Source organism: Emys orbicularis, chromosome 15 (genome assembly GCF_028017835.1).
Source record: "Emys orbicularis isolate rEmyOrb1 chromosome 15, rEmyOrb1.hap1, whole genome shotgun sequence".
Lineage (NCBI taxonomy): Eukaryota > Metazoa > Chordata > Testudines > Emydidae > Emys > Emys orbicularis.
Window position 1 is genome coordinate 29,408,738 of NC_088697.1, and position 22,111 is coordinate 29,430,848.

Below are 22,111 nucleotides of genomic sequence, written 5' to 3' on the forward strand. Positions count from 1 at the left end.
CCTGTCGGAGCTGGGAAATGTGCAGTCTTAACTAGACATCATACATATACTTACCTAGCCCAGTCTGCATAAGGCCATAAGCACCATTGGGCTGCCTTGAGCAACTGATCGCTCCAGAGCAGCAGCTTTTGCCTTAGGATTTATTTCTAAGGGAGACTGGTTTTTAGAATAAAGTCGCCCCCTCATGAACAGCTAGAGCACTGCGGGTGCACTTAACCACAACACGGGTTTAGCTAGCTGCTGCACTGTGCAGGCTCATCCCTACCATTGTATAGACAGACACTCGAGGCTTTTATTCTGAAGTGATGGCCTCAGCCAGTCCTACTCAACACATCCATCAGTGCCAGCTGCACAGTACCATCTTGAGCATTTGTACCTTTCCCAGGTCCCCTTGGATCTGAGGCTTTCTTCAGAGCTGAGGATCTTCCAGATGTTTTCCCAAATCCTTCTGTTTACCATCAATCTCCTGCCTGCAAATGTGGGACATTTCCTCTGCTGTTTGATAAAATCCATCCCAGGTAAGAATCCCCTTCTCTCCCTCCTGCAAAGGGGCTGACAGATCTCCTGCTCTTAGAACTGCTGCTGGAGACAGGTCAGTAGAGGAATGTTATTTCTAATAGAAATTAGGAATTAAATGATTCAAGGAGTTTGCTAGGCAGCATGGAGATCCCTAGTTATTTTGCAAGCTAATAAACAGGAGGGGAAAATGCATTGCACAGATTATATCAGATTATAAATGGAAAATGCAGCTTTAGAGCTGGGGAAATCATCAGTAAACAGCAGCGTCTCAGCAGGGAGTCTATTGTATGAGGGAAGTGTCAGTGGGTTGTGACAGGGATATGGCTGCTGAGGGCAGGAGCCCCCACTGAAGTTTTGATCACCCACCGTTGGAACACCCACCACAGGAGGCAGGAAGAAGCCACCGTACGGAGTTCTGTGCAGTATCTTCAAGGGACTCAGCAGTGTATGCTACCATTACACTATTTGAAATCTGCTGCTGCTTGCTTAACAGAGAGATCTGTCATCACCCATTGAGATCTGGAGGTGAGCCGTAAAAGAAAGGAATTAACCAGATTCCCCGCTGAATTTTCTTTGGTAGAATCAAGGGGTCTGCTCCCACGGACATCAAGAGATTGGATATTTTTCCAAGCCTGTCTTGTGATGATGTTATCCAGTGTGTATCTCAGGATACATATTTAGGAGCAGCCACAGAGTCTAACTCTTTAATCAAATCTGTTGCTAAATTCGTGAGGAATGACAAGAAATCCAATATCAGTCAGTTCTTTATCAGAATGGAGATGGAAAATATAAAGACGGAATTATCAACACAAAATGTCTGAGGAATGTTAGCTCTGGGCTTCAGTGCTATATGTAACAACCTCTGGCCCCATCATTTCAGATCTGGTAAAGTGTTTTCCATTGAAAGATCCAATACTGCATGTGTCTGTGGCCTTCTTGTGTTATATTTTGATAGAAGAGCTATATTTCTAAAAACAGCTATCAAGGCAGCGTGTATGTGAAACTTCCACAGTTCTAACTTACAAAGGCCATGATATATTTGAAGGTGGATTCTTGAATCACTCTATAATTTAGAGTGGGGATCTCTTGGTTAGTCCATTCCTCAGCATCTCCCCCTACCTGCTTTCATTATACCTAAGTCATCCTTAAAGGTGAGCTGTACAGAGAGGCATATGGGACTGTGCCCTGTTTTGATTCTTTGAGTTGGGCAAAAAAGGCCTGAGGTTCCCCCCCCCCCACTCCCCCGCCTCCTTTGTACCTAATTGGCAATATTAGGTTTCCCCAGTATTGTTGTTGCTGGTAGTCCGGTTGGAGACCCCAAGGAAGTAGAATGAGATTTCTCAACTCTTAGCTGAATACTGAATCTGTAACAAGATCTTTTCTTCCTGCTGTTTGTTCAGGCATTTGAGTGAAACAGGTAGTGATAAAACCCCTAAACAGTCTGAATAAAAATTCTTTCCTCAGTCTAGCTGGTGTCACTTCCCTGGAGTCAGCCATAATCCTGCTAGCTCTCCAGTTATCCATAGAGATTTCCATGAAAAGCAGGATTTTGAGGGATTTCTGATTAAAACAAATGTTTAACAAAGAATATATCAGGCTTTGTTCATCTCATTAAGAAGCAGAGTACAAAGGCCACTTGTTTTCCTTTTGTATGTTGCCTTTTTCTAATGGTATCTGGCTCTCCATCTTAAAATTATATCACTTTATGGTAGTTTTGCCACCTGCTTGCCTTACTGTTAACTGTTCTAAGGATATAAATGTAACTATGCTCTCAGCTTAAGCTTCTGTGGACAAACCCAGCACCTCTTTGAGCCAAACACTGTTTAAAAGAATGCTATGTGATTTGTCCTTGAATTCTGCCCAAATCTGATTTGTGTGAGTTGGGGGGGCCTGTTTTTGGGGAGGTTAGGTGATGAGAGATGAGCTAGGGAACTCACATTTTGGAGATAGGGAAAAATCTACAGAACAAGGAAACCCAGGCAGTCTACTCAGTTCCCCTTCTGGATCCTAGACCATAACAACACTGCAGAAATATCTATTTAGTGGAACTGCTGCCTCTCTGTTTAAAATTTTGAAATGAAAATGTTTTACAGCTAGACTATCTAAACCAACTTCTCTCTAAATCCCTCTATCAGTCTGTATAGCTGTCAGATTTCAGCTTGTATGAAAAGACTCCCTCTCTTTCTTTCTAATGGATTTTTATCAGCACTAATGTTGGGATTGGATGAATTACTTTATATGGGATTTAATAGAATTTAATTGAGGTTTAAGAGGGAGAGGCTGCTATACGTTGAAAGATAATTACTTTAGCCCTGCAGCCTGACTTATTTATCTAGCTGCCCTCTCATATTAGAGATCTAAGAAGGATTTGAAGATTGATGAGCCAGATATCCACATTGTAGGAGGGTAAATTGCCACATCCCTTCAGGGCAACATGCAGTCTTACCTATCCTTAGTAGCAAATCTGAACAAGCAAGCTTACAAAAGTTCAGCTTGTCAACCAGTTTCTTGTTGAATTGTCCTTCCTCTGTTCTCTTGTACTGATTGCTGAATTTGACTCTGAAGAAGTAGAGATCTCCGGCTTTGGAGATTTACAGATCATTTGTGCAGCAATTTAATTTAATCTCAAGGATTAAAGGAGGGAGGCTGGAAGATATAGCTGAGGTGGTGAAAGTGACCTGTCTGGTCAATAGGAATTGCTTCCTGATAGGAAATACCACCTTATACTAGATGGAAATTTAATAATGTCTAGAATTTCTTCCGCCTCAGGCCTTGCTTGCACTAGGAAATAGCTCTGTTTCAGGAAGGGGCTTAGCTGTACCATTGCTGGCCACTGTTTGTCCTTGTTATGCTTACAGCTAAACCTTAGTAAGCACGGGTTAATCTAAACCAAATGCTGAACCACATCTGTCTCTTTGTGCTGATGAGGCCTTGCCAGCTGGGCTGGCTGAGCCCACAAACTGAATAAGTGTTGGCTTAAGAGAGTTCTCCTTGGTCTGTGCCTGCCACTGTTAACTGGGATGTGTGGCCAACATTTGAAGCAGGGGATTCCTCAGAAATGCTCCTGCTCAGTCTGTAATGCACATGATATTCCCTAGGTAAAATCTGCCCATTCGTGCTCCAAACTTGGAGCCCAGTCCAATCTCAGCAGCTGGTTTATATTGGTCATGTTTTCAGCTCTCTCTGCAAGGCACAGGATCACCGACTGAGGTCTAAAGTCCCCTGGGAGCAAAGATTCCCCCTGTAGTGTAGAAGAATTGGGTAGTATCCCTTTAAATAGTTTGTGAACTCTCTAGTAGCCCTCACTGTTTCTTGTTTCAGAAGCCACCGGATCCCTGTGTGTATGGAGCTAGGCCTGGCATGTTCAATCTACATAGTAAGCGCCCCCAACTGTGCTCATATAGTTCCTTCATATTACATTTGTTGGGTTAAGAGCAAAAGACACAACACCCCCTTACAGGATGTATAGGTGGCTCAGTTAGCCAGGGGCGTGCCCAACTTCCAAGCCTACTGCAGCTCACCTGGGCTCTCCTGCCAGGGTCCCTCCTGTTGCCTCCTTTCTCTGTTGCTCTCCTGACTTCCATTCTCCTGCATCATATCTTTGCTGTTCCTCCCTTTCAGGGCTTGGCCCAGCTGCATCTCAAAAGCCCAAGAAAAGCTCTGCGTGTCATTTTATGTCTTCAAAGCACTTTACGAATAACCACATTTCCTCATCTCCTCCTATGTGCCCAGCTCTTTGTGCTCTGCCCAAGTTTCTGTTCTGGCTGCTCCCTTTGTCTGCCTGCTTTCCCCAACATGCTGGCTCCAGATTGCCCCTTCACACAGAATAGCTTCCTAGTCAATGTGCACTAAGCAACGTCCCTTTCCTCTTTAAGGTTTCCTTTCCCCATACCTCTTTCTACTGCGTGTAACTGTAAGCTCCTGGGGACAGGCACTGTCCCTTCTTGAATGTCAGGAAAGCACCCAGGACATTGTGGGGGTTACTGTTGCCGGCACAGAGGCCCGAGGACAGCAACAGCGGGGTTCGTTGCCCGGCGTGCTTCACGCCAATAAACATACCGGGGTGGAGAAACAATCAAAGTTTATTTGAGATCTCAAAGTGGTGCAAGGAGACAGGCAAGTCTCAAATCGAGCACACCAGCAAAAACAGTTTCTCTCTTCTTATACTTTTCAGAACTAAGCCCCCCCTCTCTCCCCCTCTACCACCCCCCCTACTCCTCCTCCCCTCTCTACCGAAGGCATGTTTATACATTTAAGCCGTTAAATCATTCTAGGGCTATAAATCTAGCTTGTTAGTAACATTCCTCTAAACAGTTACCTGGTCTTGTTTACCCTTCGTTTATTACCCCTTCTCCAGCTAAAAACATGCAAACCTCATCATTATCGCTTGGTACCTGGTATGAGGGGGGGTTGTAATTGGTAACTGGCTATTTACACATTCCAATTCCTGTCCTTGGCTCTTGAGGTCGATTAGAGTTAAACATGGAAGGACAGAGTTTAAACATGGAAGAACTCTGGTTCATATATATAGGCCTAGTAACCCCAACATTACCATAGACTAAAAATAATAATACCATGAACCACCTCAGCCCACTCTGTCCCAGTCTATATCAGGAAGAATTACCCATTGCTGACAATGGGTGCCAGCACTGGGCTCAGGTGCAGTCTAACAACAAAGGTACACCAGTCTAAACTTTTCAGCATGATTCTGGAAACCCTTGGTTAATCCCTGCTTGGTTTAAGTTTTAACCACAGGTGTCTGAAACAAAACTTGTGCTGGATTGAGGAATGTGGGGAGCTGCAAACTATCACTTGAAGGTGGGGCTCGAGGTTTCTGGTCCTGCTTGCAGTCAGTGCAATTGGTATAAATCTGGAAAGAGCCAGTTTAAAGCAAGATAGGGTGAGCTTTGTCTCACTGCTGTAGAGAGTAGTCTGTTTTTTCTCTCTCTGTTTTGGGGTTCTTGTGTGTTATTGTTCTGAATTCTAAGAAATGAAGTGGTGTTATGTTGCAACCTTCAGCAAGGGTATTTATGTACTTATCTTATTCTCTGTGTGCTGTGAACATAACAGCACTGATGTCCATAATTTGACTTGGACTCTGCTAGTTGTTAAACTGTGCTGCTGAATTTGTGACTAACATCCATTGTTAGCAGTGAGCCATTTTTGAGTGCAGACCAGATTCACAGATTTCAAGAACATAAGAATGGCCATACTGGGTCAGACCAATGGTCCGTCACTCTAGCCCAATAGCCTGTGTTCTGACTGACCAGTGCCAGATGCTTCAGAGTGAATAAACAGAACAGGACAATTTGGAGTGATCCATTCCCTGTGGTCCAGTCCCAGCTTCTGGTAGTTGTAGGTTTAGGGACATCTGGAGCATGGGGTTGTGTCCCTGACCATCTTGGCTAAGAGCCATTGATGGATCTATCCTCCGTGAACTCAGCTAATTCTGTTTTGAACCCAGTTATACTTTTGACCTTCACTACATCCCATGGCAACGAGTTCCACAGGTTGACTGTATTTTGTGAAGAAGTACTTCCTTTTGTTTGTTTTGAATCTGCTGCCTATTAATTTCATTGATTGACCCCTAGTTCTTGTGTTATATGAAGGGGTAAATAACACTTCCCTATTCACTTTTTCCATACCATACATGTTTTTTTATGTATGTATATAGATCTCAATCATATCTCTTTGGTCATCTCTTTTCTAAGATGAACAGTCCCAGTCTTTTTAACCTTTCCTAGTATGGAAACTATTCCATACTCCTAATCATTTTTGTTGCCCTTCTCTGTACTTTTTCCAATTCTAATATATCTTTTTTGAGATGGGATGACAAGAACTGCCCGCTGTATTCAAGGTGTGGGCATATATTTATATAGTGGCATTATGATATTTTCTGTTGTATTATCTATCCCTTTTCTAATGGTTCCTAACATCCTGTTAGCTTTGCTTGGCCTCTGCTGCACAATGAGTGGATGTTTTCAGAGAACTATCCACATTGACTCCAAGATCTTGTTCTTGAGTCGTAACAGCTAATTTAAACCCCATCATTTTGTGTATATAGTTCTTAGCCAGAGGAAACCATTGTGATCATCATTCTGACCTCCTGCATAATGCAGGCTGAAGAATTGTACCCAGCCATTCCTGCATCCAGCACAATACCTTGTGATTGAAGGGAAGTGGATCTTTTAGAAAGATGTCTGGTCTTGATTTAAAGACTTCAACTGGAGGACAGTCCATCTCATGCCAGGCATCTGTGTTCAGCTTGTTCTCTGTTGCTGTGCATGGCACTAACTGTTGTCTTTACAGCGTAAGATGTTGTAATCAGGGACTCTTTTAAAAATACTTCACTGGAAATGATGAGAGGAGAGAGAATTTGCGTCTATGGCAAAACCACCTACGTGGATTGTTATAAAAACTAAGACTCAGATAGGACAGTGACAGATATAGTGGAAATACCTTGAGAAAAGAGAATTGTTGCAGCAGGTTTTATTCACTGTTCAGCTCTGATGCTGTAATACGTAGGCGTGGGGCTGGCTGATTCCACCTCAGGGATCAGAAAGGTGTATGCTACTGCTGTGCAACCAGGCCCCTTCTGGAGAGTTGGTCACTCCCACGCCAAGCTTTTGCACTGCTAGGGATACAGAACAGTTCCAGGATTCTGATGCTCTCATCTGAAGGCCTGTTTGGTCTTTGGAAAGCCCAGATCCTCAAAGGTACTTAGGAACCTAACTCCCATTAATTTCAGTAGGCGTTAGGGCCTAAATACCTTAGACAATCTGGGTCTAACTCCCTAGTAAGCTCTTCTGGCAGGCAGCAGGATTGCCATGCCAAGAGCTTCGGCTTTATTACCTCTGCACAGATCGTGGAGAGTCTACAGATGGGGAACTGAATCCCAGAGAGACTAACAGTATGTCTACACTGCAACTGGGAGCGAACCTCCCAGTCTGGGTAGCCAGACTCACGCTAGTGAGGCCTGAGCTAGTGTGCTAAAAATAGCAGTGTGGCTACGGGCTAGCCACCTGAGCTTGGACCCCAGGGACTGGGCAGGATTGGACTCAGATTGTTAGCCCAAGCTGCCGCCCATGTCACAAGGTCCACACTGCTACCTTTAGCACATTAGCTTGAGTGGAGCTAGTGTGAGTCTGTCTACCTGCTTCCAGCTGCAGCGTAAATACACCCTGTGTGATTTGTCTGAGGTCTCACAGGAATTCTGTGGCAAAGCAGGGACTTGAACTAGAGTCAAGCACACAGGCCAGCATCATAACCACTGGGCCATCCTTCCCCTCTCCAGTCCAGGCACAGAATCAGCAGACTGGGCTTGTGTAAATGCGAAGTCAAAGGCCTTCCTGCCTGGAAAGTTATTGACTTTATAGAGCTGTCGTGGGAAGAGGATTTCTCCCGACTTGACCCTACTAATCATTGCTGACAGTCTCATTGTTCTACACCCATTTTGGGGTCTGCCTTTCTAGTTATGTATTTCTAGGGTATTTATCGTTGTGATATCTCAGCAACAGCACAGTGCAAATCAATGGAGGAATCAGATGCTGGTGCTGTGAGGGTGTCACTCTAATTTGAATGAAGGCTTCTGATTGGATGCAACTGACAACAAAGGCACGGGAATGAGACCAGCATGGACAATGGAACCAGCCTGATTTTTATGGTCAAACCCTTGCCCCGTAGGGACAATGAGAATGCTCGAAAGTGGGATTTTCTTTTCTTTCTAAAATTCCCTCTCATCTGTTTAATGGCCAAGCTGGCCCCCGTCTATACATCCTTAAACAGGGCCATAGAGCAGCAAGAGAAGTTAGTGGAGATACTGTGAATGGAAGCATTCTTTAGCATTTAGAACTGGCGTGTATGGAGTCACACTATGTGCTATGCCACCAGCCCTGCTTCCTAAGCGAGCTGGGATCCCTAGGTTCTTAAAAACCTAGCATACTTAGATTATAAGCTTTTTGGAGCAGGGTCCGTCTTTTTGTTACAAGTGTGTACAATGCCTGGCACAGTGGAGCCTGATATAGGTGCTCCTGTCATACGTACCTTTTGCATGATGATAAGGAGAGCAGCTGAGAGGCAGCACAGCATTGTCTCCACAGTGGCTGAATGGTGGAAAGAATGCACTTACTGGGCACTGGGAATGTTGCCTCGAGGCAGGTGTGGCTGAGCTGAGGAGGGAGATGCACAGATCTGCAGAAATGGGGAAGGGGAGTGAGCTCTGAGTGTAGGTGAGAAGGACAGAATCTAGACCAGGGGTCGGCAACCTTTCAGAAGTGGTGTGCCGAGTCTTCTTTTATTCACTCTGATTTAAGGTTTCACGTACCAGTCATACATGTTAACGTTTTTAGAAGGTCTCTTTCTAGAAGTCTATAATATATAACTAAACTATTGTATGTAAAGTAAATAAGGTTTATAAAATGTTTAAGAAGCTTCATTTAAAATTCAATTAAAATGCAGAGCCCCCCAGACCGGTGGGCCAGTACCCAGGCAGTGTGAGTGCCACTGAAAATCAGTTTGTGTGCCGCCTTTGGCACACATGCCATAGGTTGCCTACCCCTGATCTAGACTATGGATAGAGTTAGGTTTACAATAACATTGTCTCAGTCGCTAGCTGACCAGAATGGAGGGCAAGGAAATAGTTTACAGGATTATAGGGCTCCTTACTGTAACTTAAGAGTGGTAAAGTACAAACTAATTGCATTGCCAGAACAGTAATAACTCATACAGCAGTGATATCCCTGGGGCAAGTTCTGCCTTTGTTTACCCACTCAGGGTTAAACAGCTTTGTACATCTAACCCTGTACACTGGCATCACCCCAGTGGAGGGGAAGCTGTCTGGCTCTCAGAGCAGGTAAGAAACAGGAGCCTTAATAGAGAACAGTGCCACAGAAAGGGGAAAGAATGCAATCTGTAAAATAGAGGAGAAAGCTGCTAAGATGCAGCTGACCTTTGTTCTACAGTTGTTGCAGCACAGGGGACTTTCTGCCTAGCAGGTGATTTGCTGGTGCCACGATTAAAAAGGGGTCTTGCATGACAAATGCATGCCCAGTTTGAGAGAAGCCTGTTTGTTCTAATGGTGACTTTTATGGAGGTGACCAATCCCATATCCCAGTCAGCACCCATACAGAGAGTTTGTTTTATTTTTTACAAACAAAGCTAATCCTTCCTGGTTTCCAACAGCAAGTAGCAGGCATGACTGTTAGGGAACTAAAGTGCCTTTTGCCTAGATGTGACTAACCTACTTTGAAGGAAGGACAGGTCCCCGGCAGATACTCAGATGTGCCCTTTCCCCACTTGCTGAGTCATGTGCGACATCTGACATGTTGCATCTCTGAGAAGCTGCATGTATCCCCTAGGGCATGAACATTGTGATCTTGCTCTCCTGCTCTTTGTGCCTCCATAGTGTGTGTTCAGAGCCACCCTGGGGCCATGGGAGCCAGTTAACTAAGTAACAAACTGTACAAAAATGTTCCCCGGTGGCCGGTCTCCTCGGCATTTCTAATGCACCCATTACCAAGGTATCTAGGTGAACAGAGAAACACATCTGATAATGAAGCCTCGACAGCTTGACTGAGAGGTACTGCCCTGCACAGATGCATCACTTCCCACCACTGCTTGGAAACCCCCAGGACTGAGCATGTTGTCTTCACACTGCTCCCAGGCTGGCTGAGCCTGGGTCTGGTCTGTAGTAGTGCTAAAGTGGCTCCTCTGTACTGCTTTCCTTACCTGCATTGTGCCCAGCCCACCTGGTAGTACAATGAACCATCACTCAGTGGGGAGACCGAGGTGCCTGCATAGAATCTGTAATAGATCCCCTTGCACTGGTGTTGGTGGAAGAGCGGAGCCTTTGGAGGCGTTCAGCATGAGGTTTGCCGGGGAATCTATAAGCACCACTTTGTGTTGCAACATATTTATTTCTGGGCACGTTATAGTCTCTATCTCTAGGTGGTCGTAACAAATGCCTGTGTCCCTCAGTTGTTGTTGTTACATGTTCAAATAAATTATTTTAGTTTAGTCTTCCTGAAAAGTTCATTTCCTCCCTCTCTGCAACATACAAAAACACCTTGCAGGTGTCTGTGCTGGATTAATCACGGTAAGATTTAATGCACTGAATTTTCAGCTCCCTATGGCTATGACAGAGACTTTGAAGCAGAGCTTTATTTTGAACATCCGTTGCATTTTGGTTATTTGCAGGAGGCTTTTGTCATGGAACTCCAAGCCCAAGTTGCAGATATCTAGGCTGGTGACTGTCAGTCTGTAGCTTTTAGCACTAAGGGCCTTAGTCACTTGCTGTCTTCTAACTTCTTGTTTGTTCTTCGTAGTTCTAAAGGACTTTCTGCCGAGCCCACAACAGGAGCCGGTCACCTTCAGCAACCGGAAGGGTTTGCAATGCATCTCGCCACTAATGAGAAGTGTGGAAGAGACTCCTCAGCCCATCCTTACAAAGGTCAAAGGGCACATTCCCAAGTGGCTTAATGGCAGCCTGCTAAGGAATGGGCCTGGGAAGTTTGAGTTTGGAGAGGACAAGTAAGTCCAGATTTGATTGTACTTTCTAATGATTCCAGGCTTGGGGTTGGTCAAACCTAGAAGGCACCTTCACAAATGCATCACAACCATTAGGGGCCTTCCTTAGCTCTGAAGATGTGTGACCATGAGGAAATGCCTGTAGATCCCATTCTTCTAATACAAATTGTTCTCTCATCTAGAAGCTTTCAGCACCTTTACTAGCCAGATTCATTAATCCTCGTGACCTCCCTGGGAAGTAGGAAGGTGTTTTTCCACAGTTTAACGGTGGGGACACAGAGGCTGTGACCAGCTGAAGGCCACGACATGAGCTAACAGCTGGTGATGAAACCCTGGCATCCTGATTCCCAGTGCTCTGTCTGAAACAGCCACTTCCCACTCCCACCCTGCAATCCCAGGCATCATTTGCCATCCTGATTACACTAAGTTGTCTGTGTGGCTTTAAAAACAAACCCAGCCCTCACACTGGTTGGTGTTCTTTCATTTCAAAACAAAAGTCGATCTATATTTTTAATAAGTTAGAACCCAAGCCAGTGTTTGACTCAGAGTCTGTCACTCAAGCAAACCCACAGAGCTGGCTCATTGACTTGATGGGAGCAAGAGTGGCTGATGGAGATCAGCGTACCTGATATTCTACCTCTGAAAAACTGGTCTTCTTCAAAAGGCCTGGCAAGGCATCTTCTCCTCCGTGGAGGGATGGAATTCTGCAAAGTGCTGTAGTTTGGCCCTTTGCTCCCAGATTGTTTCTTGCTCAAGGGGCTTTAAATAACAAAACGGGTAGATCAAAGCGTACTAGGGAATGGTTAGACCAGGGGTCAGCAACCTACGGCACGCGTGCCAAAGATGGCACGCGAGCCGATTCTGAGTGGCACGCAGCTCCCTGCCGCGGTCCCGGCCCCCAGCCCCACTCAGCCCCCCCGCCCACTGCTCTCCCCTGCGGGGGGCAGGAGGCAGAAGCTTGGTTCTGCGGCAGCCAAGCTTCCCCCCTCCCCCGCTTCTTCCCCCTGCATGGTGCTTTCCTGCCCTGCCTCCTCTCCGTCCCTGGTCAATCAGCTGATGGCCCTAGCGAGGGGGAGGGGGAAGAGAGGCAGCGTGCACACAGCTCCGTAGAGGAGGCAGAGAGAGGTAGGGACAGAGCCTGGGGGAAGGGGGTGGAACAGGGCATATCCCTTCCAGCCCCCTGCCATGAGCCGCTCAGGACAGGGGGCTGGGAGCACCCCCACGAGCCGAGCACCCCAGCCCTCTGCCCTGCACCCCCCACCCCAACACACACCCAGGCTTCTGCCCTGCACCCCCACAGCCCCATCTGTCTGCCCTGAACCCCCCCACACACCCAGCCTTCTGCCCTGCACCCCCACAGCCCCAGCCCTCTGCCCTGAACCCCCCACCCCAACACACACCCAGCCTTCTGCCCGGCACCCCCACAGCCCCATCTGTCTGCCCTGAACCCCCCCACACCCAGCCTTCTGCCCTGCACCCCCCACACACCCCCAGCCCTCTGCCCTGAACCCCCCCAGCCCAACACACACCCAGCCTTCTGCCCTGCACCCCCACAGCCCCATCTGTCTGCCCTGAACCCCCCCCACCCCCAGCCTTCTGCCCTGCACCCCCCCCACCCCCAGCCCTCTGCCCTGAACCCCCCCACCCCAACACACACCCAGCCTTCTGCCCTGCACCCCCACAGCCCCATCCCTCTGCCCTGAACCCCTCCACACACACTCAGCCTTCTGCCCTGCACCCCCCACAGCCCCCAACCCTCTGACCTGACCCTTGAACGCCCACACACACTCAGCCCCCTGCCCTGCACCCCCCCACCCTAACACACACCCAGCCTTCTGCCCTGCACCCCCACAGCCCCATCCCTCTGCCCTGAACGCCCCCCACACACACCCAGCCCTCTGCCCTGACCCCCCCACACCCCAACACACACCTGGCCTTCTGCCCTGCACCCCCCACAGCCCCCAGCTCTCTGACCTGACCCTTGAACCCCCCACACCCCCAGCCTTCTGCCCTGCACCCCCCACACACCCCCAGGCCTCTGCCCTGACCGTTGAACCCCCCCCCCACACACAGCCTTCTGCCCTGCACCCCTCCCACACCCCCAGTCCTCTGCCCTGACCCTTGAACCCCCCCCACACCCAGCCTTCTGCCCTACACCCCCCACACACCCCAGCCCTCTGCCCTGACCCCTGAAACACCCCCCCCCCCCAGGTCTGGGGTCCCGGCCATAGGCCCTGCTCAGCCCGCTGCTGGCCTAGGTGAACAGAACCCCAGGCTGGCAGCGAGCTGAGCAGGCTGGTGGCGTAAGATCAGTATTTTAATTTAATTTTAAATGTCGCTTCTTAAACATTTTGAAAACCTTGTTTACTTTACATACAATAGTTTAGTTATATAATATAGACTTATAGAAAGAGACCGTCTAAAAACGTTAAAATGTATTACTGGCACGCGAAACCTTAAATTAGAGTGAATAAATGAAGACTTGGCACACCACTTCTGAAAGGTTGCCTACCCCTGGGTTAGACATTCAACGCACAGCAGGCTCTTGGGGATAGATTTACACCCCAGCTTGCCATGCACTAAGTGTTAGTGAAGACAAGCCCTAATTTGTGTTCTATTTCTGCAGCACCATAAGCATTGTGAAAGTAGAATGAATTATATTGTAAAAATAGAATGGATTAAAGAAATGCTGTATGTACCTTTAAGCAGAAATAAGGAATGTTAAAATACAGGTGTCAGGAAAAGAAATATTAAGCATAAACAATGCGTCCACTTAAGCTAATGGTGGAACATTAGCCGGAGATCTGTAAAAGTTAGTAAGGAAATTAAATATGTATGTCTAGCCTCGGGTAAACTTGCCAGTTCTGCTTTCTTTGTCCTCTTATTAAGTTCGCACCCTTTTTATCTGTATAAAATAAGGTAGTGTGGGTCTTGCATGGTGCTCACATTATCTGAGTGTATTAGCAGAGCGCTGTGCTAATAAACAGAGTGGTCTAACAAATTGTGAGTCCTAAATCTAACTTTGACAGCCTGCAGGGGCTTTGTAGAACAACATAGTTTCAGTCCATGAAAGCTTGTGGGTAACAGTCTCAAAAGCACTAAGGCCCATTTTCAAAAGACACTTAGGCACTTGAGTCATTGAAAGTGAATGGGACTCAGGCTTCTAGGTGCCTAAAGTCACTTTTGGAAATGAGACTTAGACGCTTACGCCACTTAGGGTACGTCTACACAGCAATTAAACACCCGTGGCTGGCCCAGGTCAGCTGACTTGGGTTCATTGGGCTTAGGCTGTGGGGCTGTAAAATTGCTGCACAGACATTTGGGCTTAGGCTGGAGCCTGAGCTCCGGGACCCCACATATGGGGAGGGCCACAGAGTCCGGGTTCCAGCCCAAACCCAAAGGTCTGCGCAGCAATTTTTAGCCCTGCAGCCCAACCCCTGCGAGCCCGAGAAAGCTGATCCAGGAGAGCCATGGCTATGCCGCAGGTCTTTTATTCCAGTGTAGACTTACCCTTAGGGTACATCTATACTGCAAGCGGCAGCCTGTGGCAGCAAGTCTCAGAGCCTGGGTCTACAGCCAGATTCATGGGGCTTGTTGTGCTTCATAGAATCATAGAACTGGAAGGGACCTTGAGAGGTCGTCTAGTCCAGTCCCCTGCACTCATGGCAGGACTAAGTATTATCTAGACCATCCCTGACAGGTGTTTGTCCAACCTGCTCTTAAAAATCTCAAACGGTGGAGATTCCACAACCTCCCTGGGCAATTTATTCCAGTGCTTAACCACCCTGACAGGATGTTTTTCCTAATGTCCAAACTTAAACCTCCCTTGCTGCAATTTAAACCCATTGCTTCTTGTCCTATCCTCAGCAGTTAAAAAGAACAATTTTTCTTTCTCCTCCTTGTAACAATCTTTTATGTACTTGAAAACTGTTATCATGTCCCCTTTCAGTCTTCTCTTCTCCAGACTAAACAAACCCAGTTTTTTCAATCTTCCCTCATAGGTCGTGTTTTCTAGACCTTTCATCATTTTTGTTGCTCTTCTCTGTACCTTCTTCAATTTGTCCACGTCTTTCCTGAAATGTGGTGCCCAGAACTGGACACAGGATTCCAGTTGAGGCCTAATCAGCGCGGAGTAGAGCAGAAGAATTACTTCTCGTGTCTCGCTTACATCACTAAAAACAGCTGCGTAGATGTTTGGGCTTGGGCTCTGAAGCCCCTCCCCCCCTCCAGGCTGTAGAGCAGGGGTGACCAACCTGAGCCAGAGAAGGACCCAGAATTTACCAATGTACATTGCCAAAGAGCCACAGTAATAAGTCAGCAGCCCCCGCCAGTAGCGTAGCTAGGGGAGGAGCAGGGGGAGCGCCTGCTCCCCCGAGCCCAGAATTCCGCGCCGCTCCGTCTTTCGGCGGCCCTGCTCCGCGGTGCCCGGAGTAGCAGCGCTCCGCCCGGCGCTCCAGCTGGGGGAGCCAGACCCTGGCTTGCGGCCCTCAGGACAGCGCTCCGGCCGGTGGAGAGGGGCCGGGGGGCTCGCGGTGCTCCGGGCGGCGCTCCGGCTGTGGAAGCAGGGCTGGCGCTCTGGGCGGGGGAGCGGGCTTCCGTCGCTCCGGCCGGCACTCCAGCCGGGAGAGCGTGGCCAGGACTCAGGGCGCTCTGCCCGGGACTCCGGCCCTGAGAGCGTTTCTGGGGGTCTCGGCGCCCCGGACAGCACTCCGGATGGGGAAGCGGGGCCCGCTCTCTTCCCGGGAGAGCGGGCCGCGGGCTCCCGTCGCTCCGGCCGGGGGAACAGGGCCGCGGGCTCCCGTCGCTCCGGCCGGGGGAACGGGGCCGCGGGCTCCCGTCGCTCCGGCCGGGGGAACGGGGCCGCGGGCTCCCGTCGCTCCGGCCGGGGGAACGGGGCCGCGGGCTCCCGTCGCTCCGGCCGGGGGAACGGGGCCGCGGGCTCCCGTCGCTCCGGCCGGGGGAACGGGGCCGCGGGCTTCCGTCGCTCCGGCCGGGGGAACGGGGCCGCGGGCTCCCGTCGCTCCGGCCGGGGGAACGGGGCCGCGGGCTCCCGTCGCTCCGGCCGGGGGAACGGGGCCGCGGGCTCCCGTCGCTCCGGCCGGGGGAACGGGGCCGCGGGCTCCCGTCGCTCCGGCCGGGGGAACGGGGCCGCGGGCTCCCGTCGCTCCGGCCGGGGGAACGGGGCCGCGGGCTCCCGTCGCTCCGGCCGGGGGAACGGGGCCGCGGGCTCCCGTCGCTCCGGCCGGCACAACGGGGCCGCGGGCTCCCGTCGCTCCGGCCGGTGCTCCGGCCGTGAGAGCGGGGCTGGGACTCAGGGCGCTCTCCCCGGGACTACAGCCCTGAGAGCGTGGCCGGGGGTCTCGGTGCCCCGGACAGCGCTCCGGATGGGGAAGCGGGGCCAGCGCTCTGCCCAGGGGAGCGGGGCCACCGAAATAAGAATAATTTCGGCGGCCCTGCGCATGCACCGCTCCGTCTTTTGGCAGCATTTTGGCGCATGCACAGGGCCGCCGAAATGCTGCCAAAGGACCGGCGCCTTTTTTCTCTGCCGCTTCTCCTCGGCAGCAACCCTGGCTACTCCACTGAGCCCCCCATCAGCTCCCCGCCAGCTCCCAGCACCTCCTGCCCATCAGCGCCTCCTACTCCCTCCCCACACCTCCCGATCAGCTGTTTTGTGGTGTGCAGGAGGCTCTGGGGGAAGGGGGAGGAGCGAGGGTACAGCAGGCTCAGGGAAGGGGTGGGAAGAGGTGGAGTGGGGGCAGGGCCTGTGACAGAGCCAAGGGTTGAGCAGTGAGCACCCCCTGGCACATTGGAAAATTGGCACCTGTAGCTCCAGCTCCGGAGTTGGTGCCTATACAAGGAGCCACATATTAACTTCTGAAGAGCCGCATATGGCTCCGGAGCCACAGGTTGGCCACCCCTGCTTTAGAGCCTGAGCTCCAGCCTGAGCCCAAATGTCTACACCAGGCCTGCACAACATGCGGCCCGGGGGCCGCATGCGGCCCGCGTGGGCTCACTGTGCGGCCCGCGGGGGGTGAGTAGGTGGGCTCACTGTGCAGCCTGCGGGGGGTGAGTAGGCAAGCGGCGGGTGAGGGAGGGAGGCTGAGGAGGCGGGGGGTGAGTAGGCAAGCTGGAGGGGTGGGGGGCTGAGGAGGCAAGTGGGCAGACAGTGGCAGGGGGGCAGGTGAGGCAGCAGGGGCGGGACTGAGGAGGTGAGCGGGCGGGCAGTGGCGGGGTGTGAGTAGGCGAGCCGGGGGGCTGAGGAGGCGAGCGGCCGGGCAGTGGCAGGGGGGCAGGTGAGCCGGCGGCAGGGGGGGGGGGGGCTGAGGAGGCGAGCCGGGGCAGTGGGGGGCTGAGGAGGCGAGCGGGCGGGCGGGCAGTGGCGGGGAGTGAGTAGGCGAGCCGGGGGGAGTAGGGGGCTGAGGAGGTGAGCGGGCGGGCAGTGGCGGGGGGGCAGATGAGCCGGCGGCGGGGGAGGGGGGGCTGAGGAGGTGAGTGGGCGGGCAGTGGCGGGGGGTAAGTAGGCGAGCCGGGGGGATGGGGGGCTCAGGAGGTGAGCGAGCGGGCAGTGGCGGGGGGTGAGTAGGCGAGCCAGGGGAGGGGGGCTGAGGAGGTGAGCAGCGAGTAGGTGGCTGACCTGTTCTACTGATCTGGTCTGGCTCCCATCCCCTCTCCAAGGGTTGCAGCTGCCTGGAGGTGCTGCCTTCCACACCTTCCTCATTCACACCTCATTCATTCAACAGGGCAATTGATTACAAAGTGGGGGGAAGATCTTATTCTACTTCTAGCAAAAAGACATTTTTCTTTTACCTTAATTATACTACCTTAGGGGCCCGCTATAACATATTACCAAGGTTCAATACTGCTGTTTGAGCAGGGCGGCGCTGGGGAAGGAGGGTTTTTTTCCACGGGGCAGGCAGCGCTTGGGGGGGTTGTTTCGGGGGAGCTGGGCGGCGCTGGGGGGGTTGTTTCCGTGGGGTGGGCGGCGCTGGGGGGGGTGTTGTGTTTTGGGGGGGGTTGGGTGGTGCTGGGGGGAGGTTCTGGCGGCGCTGGGGGGGGGGGGTCAGCGGGGCCGGGGGGGGTTCGGCCCTCAGCTGTTTTCTTTGGAGTAATATGGCCCTCGCCGCTTTACGAGTTATGCAGGCCTGGTCTACACAGCTATTTTTAGCACCTGGGGTCCGAGACTTGCTGTCGGTTGCTGTGTAGACGAACCCCTAGATGCTTTTGAGAATTTTAGCGTCTCTCTAAACTTGGACCCTGAGCCTGCAGACATGTAGGCACATGAGTAGCTGCATGTCTGAGTTTTTCCATTGTGTTCATGCTCTCTTCCACCCGCACACACAAGTAGCTTCATGATAAAAATGTTTGTAGGATCCGGTTCTCAGATCATGACAAACACCAGGGATTTAGGAGAAGGCGTGAGAGGATGTGGCACTGCACTGATCCTTCTTTCTGTGATTTTGTTTCTCTGCTCTGCTGGAAGATTTAACCATTGGTTTGACGGCATGGCCCTGCTGCATCAGTTCCAACTGGAAAATGGCATCGTGACTTACAGGAGCAAGTTCCTGCAGAGTGATTCCTATGTGACTAACAGCCGGCACAATCGGATCGTGGTCTCGGAGTTTGGAACGCTGGCTATGCCGGACCCGTGCAAGAGCATCTTTGGGCGCTTCATATCGTGGTTTGAGATGCCACGTAAGTATGTTCCTTAGCTGAAAGCAATGTTCTTGGAGGTGGTATGCATCCCAAGTGGGTGATATTTGCCTGGAGGAACAGCTTTTAGGTTTGAAGGGAGCTGTGTGGAAGTTTTAGTGGTTATGTTTCTGTGGGGATCACCCCTCTGAAGAAACAACTCCGAGCCAAACTCATCTGAAATAGACACACTTAACTTGGGATTTTGGCTCCCCTCCCCCCCCCCCCATGTTGTTTCCACCCAAAATCAGCAATGTAGCTCACTAAAATCTTTGTGCACCTTGGGTCTGGTCTCCAGAGGTGCTGGGGGCACACACAGCTACAGGTGAAGTTGACGGGTGCCCTGCGTAGCTCAGCACCTCTCGCCATTGGTCCCTTTGATGCCCTTTACTTAATTTTTGGGTTTGTTAAAAAATTTGATTCACCTCATTCCAAGGGTTGTGTAAATTCTGCACCTCCTGTCATGATGAACACCCTGTAGGGTGCTGTAATGAGCATTACACAATCCTCCATTCTTTTTGATACAAACCTGTCTTGAAATCCCCATGCCCTGCTAAGCTTTTAGGGTATGTAGGCTATTCCTTTCCTTCCTGTGGTAAGGGGCGGGAGAGTGACATGGGTGAGGAGAGGATGGCACACAGAAGTGGAAGTACCATTAGCTGTTGGATGATAGTTAAGGCTACGAGTACGTCACGGAGGTCATGGAAGTCACAGATTCTGTGACCTCCATAATACTGGGGCCTCGCAGCAGCCCAGCTGCCACAGCAGTGGAGGGCTGTCCCAGCTGTCCCCCGCCCCAGCTCCTAGTCCTGCAGATGGCGGGGGATTTCCCGGAGCTCCCTGGCCCCCGTGGGTGGCGGGGGATTTCCCGGAGCTCCCTGGCCCCCGTGGGTGGTGGGGGATTTTCCGGAGCTCCCTGGCCCCCTTGGGTGGTGGGGGATTTCCCGGAGCTCCCCGGCCCCCGTGGGTGGCGGGGGATTCCACGGAGCTCCCCAGCCCCCACCGCTGGTTAGTTAACATCTCCTGAGTGAAGCACAGAGGAGGGATGAAGCTTCCAGTATGAAGCCAGCAAACGCAGCTCAGCCTGCAACCCATCCCTTCCCAGCAAATCAGTCAGGGCCCACTGACTGCTCCTTTGGCCTGGTCTACACTTGAGAGATTAAATTGGTTAAAGCCTCTAGAACATTTGTAGAACACTTGTGTCTACACCTAGAAATGTCCTAACTGGTCTAATAAATAATTAGACAGGCCATCTGTCAGTGGGTTTAATAACCAGTCAAAGAGCTACTGGTTCATTTTGATAGCCTTCTGCAATCTAGAATGCTTCCAGGAGCTGAGCTAGGAATTGTAGGCTAGATACCCAGTAGCCATTGCAACTGAAATGGTTTAGGACAACACTAGTGTGAGTGCAGGGTGAAACAAATCCGTTTCACATGTTGGTGCTGAAATGTTTGTCTTAAACTGTTTCAATGCATCCAGTTCAGTTACAAACTGATTTCTTCTCTAGTGTAGACAAGGCCCTGGTGAAGTTGAGATGGAAAATGCCTCCCAGGTCTCCTCCAATCAATTCCTCTTGCGTCCCCCGCCCACCAGCTCCCAATAGAAGTCAGTGCCAGATAATCCCCTTTTGTACATTTCCTGTTATTTTGTCCAGTCCCATTAATGTCCCAAGTGATCGGCCAATGCCCCTTGCATTCCCTTTGAATTGCATTGTCCCACTATGGGGCCTGCTTCTGCTTTTTACATTGCTGACCTGGCCTCCTGTACACAGTGCAGTCTGGGTTTTCTGCTCATACTTTCTGATAAATACTGGCAACTGGTTGTCTGGCCTTATAATAAAGGACATTTCAGCCCTCGCCAGGGGTTGCCTTTCCCTCAGGTCTGCATGATTCCGTTTGTAATATCATCGGTTTCCTTTTGTTGCAAGAAACTGAAATGAGCCTGTACAATGACTTAGTAGTACCTGAACCAAAAGGGATCAGATTTCTTTGGTTTGGATTAAAAACAAGTCTTTGTTCTTTGGCATGAACTCACCTGTATAGGTAGAGCCCTGTGTGCTGCTATAAATCGCGGAGATGTTTTTAATCTGTCTGTCCTGAAAAGGATTTGTGTCGTTAGGGAAATTGATTTATTTGTTTAAATATGCCTAACTTGCTGTAGCGAGACGTGAGCTTAATGCATCTGCATTACTCTGGGATTTTGTTTCAGGGCCAACGGATAACTGCAGTGTGAACTATGTGGTGTACAAGGGAGACTATTATGTCAGCACCGAGACCAACTTAATGCGCAAAGTGGATCCAGAAACCCTGGAAACCAAGGAGAAGGTAAAGAGTGGGTGGAATGACGGGTTTAGCACCTGGCGTGTGGAAATCACGTCACTCTGTTCCCAGAATGGCCTTGGCAGCTAGTGGGGACAATTCCCAAAGTCCCTCTTGGTTTTTGTGTCCAACCTGCACCGGTAAGAATCCATGGCTGTTGTTGAGATCCTCTGTACCTCTCTCTCCTGGTAAAAATGACTTCTCTGTGGCAGATACTGGAATTGCCAGGAAATCTGCAGTCACTGCCAGTCATCCCGTGGCCTTAAAGATCCCTTTGTGGTGCATGTGCTGGAGGACGTTGCAGGATCGAGGTGAATAGTAAAGCAGCTGCCATACTTAAGGTCCAGTCACAGCCATTGGCAGCAGGCAGGGTTAGACTTGAGGACTCCTGAGATCAGTTATATTTTCAACCAAGGGTAAAGCAGGGTCCTTCGCAACTTGGTCACTGTCCATGAAGTGCAGGGATCTGGTCTTGTCTGGCGATTCCAGTGTACGGAAATGCAAAAATATATACTCATGTAACATCAAGGTTATAGATCAGGGGTCGGCAGCCTTTCAGAAGTGGTGTGCCGAGTCTTCATTTATTCACTCTAATTTAAGGTTTCGCGTGCCAGTAATACATTTTAACGTTTTTAGAAGGTCTCTTTCTATAAGTCTATATTATATAATTAAACTATTGTTGTATGTAAAGTAAATAAGGTTTTCAAAATGTTTAAGAAGCTTCATTTAAAATTAAATTAAAATGCAGAGCCCCCGGACCAGTGGCCAGGAGCCGGGCAGTGTGAGTGCCACTGAAAATCAGCTCGCGTGCCGCCTTCGGCACGGGTGCCATAGGTTGCCTACCCCTGTTATAGTTGTTAATACTCTTACAGAACTCCACTCCTGCCTATGCTCTGCCCTACCCCATGGTCCTACCCAATCTGCTCCCTTCATCTCCTTCAACCAGTCCCAACTCCAAGCCAGCCCTACCCCGGCACCCTTCTTGAATTCTTGGCTAACCCCACTTCCCCATTGTGTTCATCCTGTGCACTAGCCTACAGTTCAACTGCCTATCACCGAAT

The 22,111-nt window shown here is 50.4% G+C and overlaps 1 protein-coding gene across 1 annotated transcript in view; it reads left to right on the forward strand.

Annotated features, from left to right (window-relative positions):
* BCO2 (beta-carotene oxygenase 2) overlaps positions 1-22,111 on the forward strand; it is a 93,482-nt gene that overhangs the window by 53,141 nt on the left and 18,230 nt on the right. Inside the window, exons 3-5 of the mRNA XM_065416907.1 lie at positions 10,842-11,046; positions 18,524-18,735; positions 20,941-21,056. Of these exons, the coding sequence (XP_065272979.1) occupies positions 10,842-11,046; positions 18,524-18,735; positions 20,941-21,056 (533 nt within the window). The remainder of the gene's footprint in view (positions 1-10,841; positions 11,047-18,523; positions 18,736-20,940; positions 21,057-22,111) is intronic.